Here is a 13,041-nt window from a genome sequence, read left to right on the forward strand (position 1 = left end):
TACACGAAGTAGGCCCTGGTCTCAGAGTCTGAAACTAGAAACCTGAGCAAATAACTTCCAAAGCCAGTTCGCCTAAGTAACTCGGGGACTAAAAGCGCTGCATTATTATGATTATGCAACACGACTGACAGGGGGACTAACTTCCAACCTCATGACTCATGCTTCTGGATTACACGCCTTACTGGATAGATTCCTACTCTTGAAAGAGAGAAACGTGAACAGAAGGAACTCAAAATCTCCGCCAGCCAAAACATAACATAAAAGGCTAAGGGAAAAAAAAAAAATCTGCTGGCAGTCAGCAGAGCCATTCCACCACCGAGACTTAAAAGTTCCTCCAGCGTTTAAAAGGAGTGGCTGGGAGGAAGGAACAATCTCGCCTGGTCCCTTCTGAGAACAAGGAAGGTCCTGAAAAGCCTGAACCAGCGGGGCAGGCCACGGGGAAAGAAACCTTTAAAAAAGGAATCGCGACACCCATAGGGTACCTACCACCTACCTTGGCTTCTTTAGGGGTATCTACTTTGGGTTTTTTGTTTTTTGGTGTTTTTTTTTTTTTTTTTTTTTGGTTTTTGGGTCACACCCGGCAGCCCTCAGGGGTTCCTCCTGGCTCTGCACTCAGAAATCGCTCCTGGCAGGTTCGGGGGACCATATGGGATGTTGTGCTTGCAAGGCAAACAAACGCCTTCCCTTTGACGCCCTACTTTGACTTCTTTAAAGAGAACAGGGGTGAGGCCGGGGGAAGGAAAGGATCCCCAACTCGGGTCCCAATCCGGGCCAGCTTGTCCCTAGACTCCTCGCAACCCCCAGATGGCCTGCAAGGCCCCCCCGCCAAAAAAAATAAACCTACATCCAACCCACTCGAGTACCTGCTCCAGAGGCCTCCCAGGCGTCCCCACGACTAGACAGCTCGCTCAAGCACACGCTTTGCACCGACTTTATTGGCCCCCTCGACGCCCACCCAGGAAGGGGCGCCCCCTCTGCGACGCGACGCTCGGAGCCTTCGGGGTGTTTTGTTTTGTTTTGCTTCCAGAAGGAAGTCAGTCCGTCCGTCCGTCCATCGCGGCGCCTCACTTGCTCTTGGTCTTCTGGCTCTCCGTCTTCTTGGGCAGCAGCACGGCCTGGATGTTGGGCAGGACGCCGCCCTGCGCGATGGTGACTTTGCCCAGCAGCTTGTTGAGCTCCTCGTCGTTGCGGATGGCCAGCTGCAGGTGGCGCGGGATGATGCGCGTCTTCTTGTTGTCGCGCGCCGCGTTGCCCGCCAGCTCCAGGATCTCGGCCGTCAGGTACTCGAGCACGGCCGCCAGGTACACCGGCGCCCCCGCGCCCACGCGCTCGGCGTAGTTGCCCTTGCGCAGCAGCCGGTGCACGCGGCCCACCGGGAACTGCAGGCCCGCGCGCGACGATCGCGACTTGGCTTTGGCCCGCACTTTACCGCCTTGCTTGCCGCGACCGGACATCTTTGCCTCTCGGTGCCCAGCAGTGGTGGTGGCGGCGCCAACTCCGACCCAGTCGGGGAATGTGACGGCTCACACCGGAACTTCGCCTGGCTCAGTTCGCCTCCGGACTTCTGATTGGACGCCGCGCCGTCACGTGACCAACGACCGGCAGGTGTTTCTTCCAATGAGAGTGCGCGCTAGTCGAGGTCCCGGGCGTCTCCGGCTCTGGCCAATCAGAAGAGCGAACCCGGCGCCTGATTTGCATAGGCACTCTGAGGGAAGGTTCAGAAGCCCACCGCTCGGTGGAAGTTTGTGAGGAAAGCTTGCCGACGCGTCCACTAGGTTCTGACCAATCAAAAGAGCGAACCCGGCGGCTAATTTACATAGCCCCCCTGAGGAAGATTCCGAAGCCGATCGCTCTGTGGAGGTTTTCCGACGCGTCCACTTGGACTTCCGGGAAGAGAGAAAAGACAAACCTAGAAGTTCCGGAAGAACTGACTCCCTCACGCCACCAAGTGCGCCCTGAAAGGAACGTCCCTAGTTGTCAGGTGCCGGCGTCTCCGACTCTGGCCAATCAAAAGAGCGAGCCAGCCGCCTGATTTGCATAGCCCCCTTGATGAATATTCAAAAGTTGACCGCTCTGGGGAAGTTTGTGAGGGGGAAAGCTCGCCGACGCGTCCACTTGGTTCTGGCCAATCAAAAGGGCGAACCCGGCGACTGCTTTGCATAGCCACCCTGATGAATATTCAAAAGCCGACCGCTCTGCGGAAGTTTGTGAGGGGAAAGCACGCCAACGCGTCCACTTGGACTTCCGGGAAGAGAAGAGAGAGAAAGCCAGAAGTTCCAGAGGAAGAACTGACTCCCTCACGCCACCAAGTGCGCCCTGAAAGGAACGTCCCCAGCTTATCCTCGGGTGCCCCCTAGAGTCTGTTAACGCACATTAAGCCAGACTAGTAGGCCAGTAGAGAGTAACTGGCGGGCTCCAGAGCCCGAGGTCGGGACCTAACACAGCTCCTCAGGGGAAGCCACAACTTCTCTCCATTTCTGAGGAGAGCTGGGGAACCTCACACACGACGGTGCGCGGGTGTTAACTGCTGGCTCTGCGCTCAGCAGTCAATCACTCACTCCTGGCGGGCTCCAGGACTGTGTGGGATGCTGGGGATCGAACTCGGGTCGGCCTCCAGGCCCCAATGTCGCTTTTATTTTAAGCAAAATACCTTGCCTTCTGCAAGCTGTTAATCCATCGGTGAGGGAGCGAGCTAAAAATAAAAATAAAATTGTAAAAATAATAATAATAATGATGATGAAATAAAATTGTAGGGCCGCAGCAGTGGGGCGTTTGCCTTGCACGCGGCTGACCCAGGAGGGACCTGGGTTCGATCCCTCCGGCGTCCCATATAGGCCTCCAAGTTTGGAGCGATTTCTGAGCACATAGCCAGGAGGAACCCCTGAGCGTCACTGAGTGTGGCCCCCAAACCAAAAACAAACAAACAAACAAAAACATTGCTTCATAGGAACGGAGATAAACCCAAATCAGCTAACACATGACTTCCCAACACCAGGTAAAACAAACGTTTTTTTAAGGTGTTGAGAATAAACCTGTAAAAATCTATTCGCACACACTGCCTTGCGAGCTCAAGGATACCAGATCGAATCCTCAATTTTGCGTAAAAAAATAAGTTTGCAAGCTGAAATGTCAGTACTGTTACTCTAACAGCTGTTGGGGACCGAGTTGGGGCTCTAGGGAGCCTCGAGCTCCGCCTACTTCAGGTTTTGGGTGTCTGGGCCCGGGCAAGGCTTGCAAAGGTTTGGGTAAAGGGGGCGCTAAGCGCCAAGGGAAGGTCACAAGAAACAACATCCAGGAGATGCCTGCATGCAGTTCTGAGGCGGAATGATTGATGCTCATGTCTAGGCCCAAAACAACAACAACAACAACAACAACAAAGTTATCAATACAAGCTGGCAAAGGACGTGCAGCGGGTTAGACAAATTTGGAAGATTGGGGAGCTGCTGGGGATCCCAGCGACTCCCTGGGAGGAGGGAGCTGCTCAGTCTGGGAAGGTGGCTCTGGGCAGTAGTGACTTCGCTCTAAAGAAAATAAATGTCTTCGTGGGATCTGGAGAACATATCGTTGAACTGGAGATCAAACCCGGGTCGCCTACCTGCAAGGCAAGCACTTAGCTCACTTGTATTGGGGCTCTGGCCCCGATTTTACAATTGATGAACAGTTACTGCTTCAAGCTACCTAAACACCTCTTCATTCTATACCTCTCTCTCGTCTTTGGTGACCTTTGTTACCCAAGGTCTTGGATTTGTCATTGTTTCTTCCCGTTTGTTCCCTTGGATTTTCTTTACCTGCTACAGATGAGTGAAATCATCTGGTATTTGTTCCTCTCTCTCTGATTTTTGTGGGTTGATCATCAAAATCTGGTTGGAAGCAAGCCAGGATAGCACTTTACCCGCACTTTACCCGGTGAACTATTTCCCTGACCCTTAACTTATTTTGTTTAATATATTACTCTTCACCTGCTGTTTCTGGCTCCCAGTTATTAGTCTTGGAATTTTGTCACTGTAAAGTAATAAAGGGGTTTCTTTGTAAAGTGATAAAGGGTGAATGAGGTAGCTTTGGAAAATACACTTTGGGTTTTTGTTTGGTTGATTGTTTTTGTTGTTGCTGTTGTTGTTGTATTACAGTTGTCTGTAACAAGGATTGGAGACTGATTGGAGGGTATGGTGGAGGTTTAAGACCAATTTCCATCTCACCCTTTCTTTAGGGAGAAAGAAGGGAGCAGGTAGATGTTCACTTCTGCTTCAGTGGATAAGAGGTGGGGACTGAACACTTCTGATGCTTCTGTGTTGCTCCCAAGCTGCAGGGAAGACTGGGGGGCTGAAGTCCCTTTGTTGCACCCCTCACCCCTGCCCTTCTATATCAGAATGGATATTTTGCATATTTTGTTATGTAAATGGAATGGATATTTGTAAATATCCATGTAAATGGGTATTTTGCATATTTTGTTATGTAAATGGAAGTAGTAAGGACCAGAGTTTCCTGATTCAAAGAATGATGGGAGCCTGAAGCTGATACCCAGAACCTATGACTGTGGGGCAGGAACCTGCAATTTGCAGCTATTTGGGCTGAGGCCCAGGTGGCAGCTTCCCTGGAGGTGACTTCTGGAAGGACCTCTGGGGAACTTGCCTTGCTTGACCAGAGGAAATGATGTCTGGGTATCAGAATCATTGGATTTTTGCTGGTGTGATCATGGAATTCCTGTGCTTGCTGGTCAGATATGAAGTTGAACAGGATAATATTAAAGAATAGCATAGGGAAAATGGGTTATAAAAAATAAAGTTTTTTATTTATTTAATTTTATTTTGGTTTTTGGGTCACATCCGGCAGCACCCAGGGATTACTCCTGGCTCTACGCTCAGAAGTTGCTCCTGGCAGGTTCGAGGACCATAAGGGATCCCGGGATTCGAACCACCGACCTTCTGCATGCAAGGCAAACACCTTGCCTCCATGCTATCTCTTTGGCCCCCAAAAATAAAGTTTAATTCTACATAGATATAGGCTGGCAGAGCCTAAGGAATTCTTCCAACCCTAGGAAAGGGGGAATGCTAATGTATAGAACAGAGAGCTTTTTGTATTAGCTCCCACAGAACAAAGAGTATCATTAAGAAATATTAAGAGAAATGCAGTTTATAATGGCTGGTATAAAGTAAGGACAGAGATGCTAAGACTGTGGAGCTGTGAGTACTGATGAGTGAATTATCTGTAACTACAGTGCACAGACTGCTTTGTACTCAAATGCCTCTTTAAGAGACCTTAGGGGTCTCTCTCACAAAGCCCCTGTCTCAGTGGATCTGAACCTCAGTCTCCTGCCTGGAGACTTAAGTTATTCTCACACTCAAATGAATTCTAAGCCTTGTAAGCAGAAGGCACGTGTGTCAATAAAGTCCTGTTTGTTTTTCTCTTGTTAATCGGTCTCACTACAGTCTCCATGCTAAGTAACTCAGACAGCTAGAGGAAAAATGACCCACTAAGTTACAGTCCATGTTTACCACTTCTTTTCCTCGCAGCTGCCTTGGATAGTGTGCAATTATGACTGAAAAATTAGTACCATCAAATTGTAAGCTTTTTCTCAGCCTTTCCTTTTTTCCCTCCATGTTTTTCCATCTCCACATATACCTTTATTAGTTAAGGTGGTTGAATTTCTTTCCTTTGGTGGGGAGAGAGACTCCCAAGAAATTTTAAGGAGCCAAAGAGCCCATTTCTAATGATTCCCAGCCAGGCAGGTCATTGTTTAGTGATGAGAATGCAGAGGAGTTTGGGCCCTGTGATGCCTGGAACCACTAGGGTTAAACCTGATGATGCTCAAGGGCCTATGCCCAATAGTGCTTGGAAGACCCTGTGGTGCCAGTGACTGACTGAACAAGGTTGGACACATAACCCCATACTAACTTCCTGGTTCTAAAGTGGTTGAATTTTCTGGGTTCTTTTGTTTGTTTGTTTGTTTGTTTGGGGTTTACACCTAGTGACTCTCAGGGACTATTTCTGGCCATTCTCAAGAGTCATTCCTGGAGATGCTTGAGGTTGAGGTACCATATGTGGTACAGGGGTTGGACAAGGGTGTAGACTGCATGTAAGGCAAATACCTTAACCCTGATACCATCTCCCTGGCCTAAGGTGGTTGAATTTCTTGGCCTCCAGAGGATTTCGCCCCATGCCCTTCTCTCCAGTTCACGGTCCTATTCTTGAGGTACAAACTCAGAATCAAAAGAACGTTGCTTCCCCAATTCTAGCCAGACCAAGTAGCTCTCGTGGCATTTGGGACCCAGGCCGAGAGTACTAGTGCTTTGTAAAATGGAGATGTTAAAACTACAAAACACCATGGGGGAAGAGTCCACAATATATTGGTTGTAAAAAGGACAGTTGGGGGCCCGGAGTGATAGCACAGCGGTGTTTGCCTTGCAAGCAGCCAATCCAGGACCTAGGGTGGTTGGTTCGAATCCCGGTGTCCCATATGGTCCCCCATGCCTGCCAGGAGCTATTTCTGAGCAGACAGCCAGGAGTAACCCCTGAGCATAGCCAGGTGTAGCCCAAAAACCAAAAAAAAAAAAAAAAAAAAAAGGACAGTTGGGGGGTGGGGGAAAATGCCCAGGAGAAGAGGTGAATGATTTTTTCCCAATTTTCTTCACTGACCCCTTCATGATTTCCCATATCTCTTCCCAAGCTGAGCATCCTGTCTAAGGCATGTGTGTGTGTGTGTGTGTGTGTGTGTGTGTGTGTGTGTGTGTGTGTGGTGTCTCATATATTTACATTTCTGAGGGATCACTCAGCAGTATGGGAAGCTGTTTAGATGAAGACTCATTCTCTTCTATGCCTGTTTCCATATTTCCATCCTATTTTAGGGCCCATGCCTGGTGGTATTCTCACATTTCTCACTATGAAGTATTGCTTATTCCCCTCCTTCTCTTTGTTTGTCTTTGTTATGATGAGGGGTGGGGTGGGAACTGGGAACCACACACACTTGGTAGCTTTGCCTACAGGGGTCACATTCATCTTTATAGCACATCATTATGGCAAACAATTGCCTCAGGGATGTCACTCTGTGCCTGCATAGTGGCCTCAAGGATGGAATGTGTGACCTCAGGCTTTCGGGGCAGGTGCTAGAGCACAAGCTGCAGTTGGGATTTTGGGTTTGATTTGTTTTGGGAGGGGGCCCAGAAATTGAAACCAGGGCTTTGAACATCTGAATCATGTATTTGACCGCTGACTACATGTCTGGCCTTTGGTGGTAGTTTTTTTGAGTGTGAGTATGTGGGTTTGTGTTTAGCTCTGAGTTATAATATTACCTAAGTTTCAGGTGTGCATTGTTAAAAAAGCAACACTCAACACTTATCGTCTTTTTATTTTTTGTTCGATTTTATGGGGAATCTTTTCAGATTTTCTTGTATTTTTCACTAGCCATATAGCAGATTTGCAAAAGCAGTTTTCCTGGTAATTTGCCTTCATTTAGGATTTCCAAAGCCACTGCCAGGATTACTTCTGATGATGTCCTGAGTCGTGTGGTGCCAACTGGGTTGGCTGTCTGCAAGGCATGTAAAGCGCCTTAGTACTATGGCTTATTCCTTGTTTCCAAATATACTGTAAATGAAAGACATCAAATTACTATATAATTTATACATTTGGGCACAAAAATCAGAGGAACTTCATGAGCACACGCGGGAGCAGCACAGTAATTGCCGAAACACTCCTATGGCCTACACAAATTCACATCAGAATCTCGACTTTGAGGTACAGTCAACGCTTTTGTGATTTCGTTGCAGTGGTTTCGGGTTAAAAACCTTTTGAAAATCGACCCCCCCCCCCCACTTTTTTTTGTATCTCCCCTGGAGAATCATCAAAGAACAGCTGAACGTAGAGGCCGCGGGCGCCCCCCTGTGGTCAGACTTGCAGCAGCAACACCTTTGGCCCCTGAGCGCACACCAGCTTGGCCTAGAGTAGTCAGTCATTTACCTTCCTCTCTCCTATCTCAGAAGTTTGTGTTCCCAGGCAGAGAGTGTCATAAATCTGCCAAAGCCGGTTTGCCACTATTTATTTTTCTCCCCGAACATGCCTCCCTTTAATTATGGCCCTCTGCTAGTTGTTTTATGATAAGACATCCTTTTTCTTTGCAAGGTTCTGGGAAAGACTGTTATCTGGTTTGCTTTTCCTGGTTCCTGTTGTAATCATCATTCTCTGAACTCCTTTTCTTCCCCTCTGCATACCTGATAGCAAAGCACCTGACTATATCTGTCTCCTGTTCCCCTCTTACCACCACCCCCCCCCCCGCATCATTTTATTTCAATTTGCAGTTTCCAGAGCAAGTCAACCCTTCAGTGTAGTTCTGCCACCACAGAAGAGGGAAATGAATAAATATATGAAAAGAACATGGTTTGAAGCCAGAGGCATCATGAAGGTGGCAATTAACTGTGGACATACACTCGCTCTGTGGCATAATGTTACTGTCTCCCTGACATTGTTTGTTGTTGTTGTTGGCCACACCCAGGTATGGTATAGTCCCAAAACTCTGCTCTGAGCTCAGAAGTTATTCCTGGTGGTGTTCAGGGATCACATGGAATGCCAAGGATTGAACTTGGGTCAGACACATGCAAGGCAAGGGCCTACCCACACTGTATTATCACTCCAACCCCCCTCGCTGGCATTCAGAAAAACACAGGGTTAACTCCTCCTACCACCAATCCTCATTCACCACAACCTTCCACCTTCCTAGTCAACCTAGGACCTTTGCTTCTGTCTAAACTGAATCCAGAGAAGGAGAAGAGTGTGCACAGACTCCTGAATCCAAGCTTTCCTTTCCTGAATCAATCCTCATGCCTGCCTTCCTTCCTTGTCACCTGTCACCCTCCAGTCCATGATCAACAAAATATTTCAGTGGGGCCGGAGAGATAGCACAGTGGTTGGGCGTTTGCCTTGTACTGGCCAACCCAGGATGAACCTGGGTTTGATTCCCAGCATCCCATATAGTCTTCCAAGCCTACCAGGAGTGATTTATGAGCTCAGAGCCAGGAGTAGCTCCTGAGCACTGCTGGGTGTGGCCCAACGCCCCCCCAAAAAAACCCAAAACCAAAATAGTTCATTATTCTTTCATGCATCATGAATGGATCCCTCCACTGTCTAGTGTGATAGGGTAAGAGGGGTGTAACGTGTTAGAAATGGAGTAATGTCTGGGGCCGGAGAAATAGCATGGAGGTAAGGCATTTGTCTTGCATGCAGAAGGATGGTAGTTCAAATCCCAGTATCCCATATTGTCCCCCGAGTCTGCCAGGAGTGATTTCTGAGCTCTTAGCAAGGACTAACCCCTGAGCACTGCCAGGTGTGACCCAAAAACAAGCAAAAAGAAATGGAGTAATGTCAACCATACTATCACTTGATAGTATAGCAGGTAAGAATGCCTACTTTGCATGCTCAATCCCTAACATATTTGTATTCTTTTAATTCATAGCATCATTTTAATACTCTTAATTAGTCTATATTCATATGTATTAACTGATTTCTATACATGAACTACTTCATAATTTAAAAAAAAAATTTTTTAAAGCACAGCCACTGTTCCTTTAATCATGTTCCATCTGGCCATGACTTAATTCGTTTTTGTCAGACAGGAATGACAATTGCTGGGCTTCTGGTTGTTCTCCATTATATATTGAAGGAGAATAGGGACTGGGTTTCTTTCACAGCAAGAACCTATAGGTGGTCTGTTCATGCTTACCAGCCAGTTGGCCAACAGACAGTCCTGCACTTTATAGTTTCTTGGTTCAAAAACATATTCTGTCTGTTCTCTCACCCCTCTGAACCTCTCTGTCAATGCTGAAGATCCATCCTGTAATTCAGACAGTTCCTATAACCAGGGGTCTCAAACTCAATTTACCTGGGGGCCGCAGGAGGCAAAGTCGGGGTGATCCTTGAGTGCAAAGTCAGTAGTAAGCCTTGAACATTGGGGGGTGTGACCCAAACAATTAAAACAAAACAAAACAAAAAAAGATTCCTCTAGGGCAGGGGCACAAAATGTTGTATGGAGAGCCGCAAACGGCCCACGGGCCGCGAGTTTGAGACCCCTGGACCCTATTCCCATATCTATACCTTGATTATCAAAGCACTTCTATAAGCCTTTCCCTCTTTGGTTCAGATTTTGGAGTCCATCACTCTTTGGATCTTTTCCAAAGACATTTTGTGTATCCTTTTGTCCTTTCATTCTGCTTACCAATTCGAAATAAATGTAATCATTGACTTTGTTGCAACTCTTCTTTGAGCAGCTGAATATTTCTGGAGAAAAACTTAGAATGAGGCCACACAGTCACACTCACTGCTGGTGCACAGCTTGAAGACATGTGTCCTGTCATCATTGTCTCATCATAGTACGAGTCTCTGCCCTCTGGCCCTTAGCCTTGGTTCTTATTTTACTTAGAAAATGCTCTTATTTACAGGGTTGGAGCGGTGGCATAAGCGGTAAGGTTCGCTCGGTTCAATCCCCAGTGTCCCATATGGTCCCCCAAGCCAGAATCGATTTCTGAATACATAGCCAGGAGTAACCCTAAGCATCACCAGTGTGACCCAAAAATCAAAAAAAGAAAAGAAAAGAAAATGCTCTTATTTTATTATTGTTGTGTTCAGAACTTACTGTTGGCATTTACACTCAAGGATTATGCTTGGTAGTACTTATTAGACTATATGGGGCACTGGGGTTGAACCCACTATAAGACTGCTATTATACAAGTGCCCTTCCCACTATACTATCTCTCTGGCTCCCAGAAAATACATAAACTATTTCTGTATGTAGTATCTCAAGCTCCAATCCACCTGTTTAGAAATATACAGTTGACCCTTGAACAACATGAGTTTGAATTGTGCTTGTTCATATGTACCCAGATGTTCTTATTAAACAGTCTCTGGACACTTGGTGTTGATAAACACAGTACAATGTTCTAGATGTGTTTTCATTATTGTTCTGTTGAAATAGATTCTGTAGAGTACTATAGTTGTGTTTTCCTTATGATTTCGGTAATATTTTCTTTCCTCTGGCTTACTTTGTTGTAAGAATACAATGTATAGAAGTTGGCTGCAAGCAACACAGCCTGAAGCCAGTGTCCAGGAAGTGGAGCAAGGAGGAGTTTCTCTGTGCTGCATAGGTATTGAGTTGGTACTTGTGTTTTGAAGGGACTAATAATGGATACCCAGAAGGACGTTCAGCCTCCAAAGCAACAATCAATGATCTACATCTGTGGAAAGTGTCACACAGAAAATGAAATGAAGTCCAGGGATCCAATCAGATGCAGAGAAAGTGGATACAAAATTATGTACAAGAAAAGAACTAAACTGTTGGTGGTCTTTGATGCTCAATGAAACATGGGATTCAGAGGAATATCTTCATTTATATTTGAATTTGCTGGTTTTTTTTTTTTATCACAATGTTATATAGTTTGTGGTTAATATACTTACTGTTATGAACAGAATTAGGATTTTGTTGTTTCCCTTATAAAGCCATGTAATATTTATGAATACATTAGTCCTTTGAATAAAGAAATTATTTTTGTTCAGTTAACAAAAAAACAATGTATATTCCATATAACATAGAAATATGAGGTAATTAATAGTTAATGGGCTATTAGTAGTTAGGTTTTAGAGAAGAATTGTGGGATTAACTGGAAATCATTCCCACTCAGTATACACCTTGTTACTCATTGGTTGAAAATATCTTTGAATGTTATACCTTGGATTGGTGTTTAGACCACCTAATTCCACCGCTGGATGTGGTCTGTTCCTTCCTAATAAATACCTCGGGTTCCAGGAAAACACTTTCTTGCATTTTTGGACTTCCCACTGAGCTTTCTTCTTCTTAGGAATTGAAGGCTTATGTGTTGGAACTCCTAAACTAGTTTCATCCTCTTTAGTGTGTGAATTATTTCCTACATTGATGTTAGCTTCCAGACCCACGTGTCTCCTGTATCCTGGCTTTGGAACTTGAGGCCTAATTCTAACAAGTAATATCACTAACCTCCATATTGCTTAAGTATCACATCTATATATCTACTGTATATGTAGCTTTGTATAACACTATTCCTATTATTTATAGCAGGGGAAAGGTGGGCCACAGGATACAAGGCATGTTACAAAGCCTATTCTTTGACTTAAGCCAGGAGTGATCCCTGGTGTATTCTTGTATTCTTGACTTGAGCCAGGAGTGATCCCTGGTGATATTTGGGAGACATTTGCAGAGCTGTTGGTTGAACAAGTCTAACCGCATGCCAGGCAAATGACTTAACTCTTGTTCTATGTCTCCAATCCTTAATTTTATTTCTTGGGGGTGGCCACTCCTGACAGTGCAGAGAGGCTACTCCTAGCTTGGTGTTTGAGGGGTTTCCTGAATGCAGAACTTGTGCTCCACCCTCTCAACAATCTCGATGACCCCTCACTTAGTTTCTTTTATAAAGAGAATTGTTCCTTTCCATCTTTGCAATCTTATTTTTCCAAGAGTCTTTCTTGGTTGTTTCCCTTTTCTCTTTCCACTTAACCAATTCCATATCAATTTCTATCCTTAAAAAAAATCCTCCAACATGGAGCTTACTACAGTGAGTTAGGCTCATGCCTTGCATGCAGCTAACTGGATTCTATCCTTGGTGCCCTTAAGCACACCTTGAGTGGTCCCTGAGCACAGATACAGGAGTAAGCTCTGAGCATTGACCTGGTTTGGGATTTGCCCACTAATAAACAAACTAACAAAATATCTCTTGAAGGGACTAATCTTATCAGGCTGGCAACAAGTGTTGCATGTAGGAGTCCTGAGTTCAGTCTGTGGTACCACCTGGTCCCCTGAGCACCAAGCTGGGAATAACCCCTGAACATTACTGAAAGTCCACCCCTGCTCAATTTCCCCAGAACTCACCTCCTCTATTTTTTTTCAATGTTATTATATTTCTGTCCTCTATTTCTGGTACGAACTAGATCTTTCTTACTGGGACCAGGGGAGGCGGGTGATTCTGTGTCACATCCAGTGATCAGCAGCCACTTCCGGTTCTGTGCTTGAGGACACGGTACAGCAGTGCTTGA

General features: G+C 46.0%; 2 protein-coding genes across 2 annotated transcripts; one reads left to right on the top strand and one right to left on the bottom strand.

Moving 5' to 3' along the window:
• Positions 1 to 1,064: 1,064 nt before the first annotated feature.
• LOC126022721 (histone H2A.J) lies at positions 1,065 to 1,476 on the bottom strand. The gene has a single exon (XM_049783714.1). It carries the CDS (start codon positions 1,452 to 1,454, stop codon positions 1,065 to 1,067), a length of 390 nt encoding a protein of 129 aa, XP_049639671.1. The 5' UTR covers positions 1,455 to 1,476.
• A 9,684-nt stretch (positions 1,477 to 11,160) lies between these two features.
• On the top strand, positions 11,161 to 11,337 carry LOC126022725 (DNA-directed RNA polymerases I, II, and III subunit RPABC4-like). Its single transcript, XM_049783718.1, has one exon. The coding sequence runs from the start codon at positions 11,161 to 11,163 to the stop codon at positions 11,335 to 11,337; it is 177 nt and encodes a 58-aa protein (XP_049639675.1).
• Positions 11,338 to 13,041: the final 1,704 nt, after the last annotated feature.

Source organism: Suncus etruscus, chromosome 11, assembly GCF_024139225.1.
Source record: "Suncus etruscus isolate mSunEtr1 chromosome 11, mSunEtr1.pri.cur, whole genome shotgun sequence".
Taxonomy (NCBI): Eukaryota; Metazoa; Chordata; class Mammalia; order Eulipotyphla; family Soricidae; genus Suncus; species Suncus etruscus.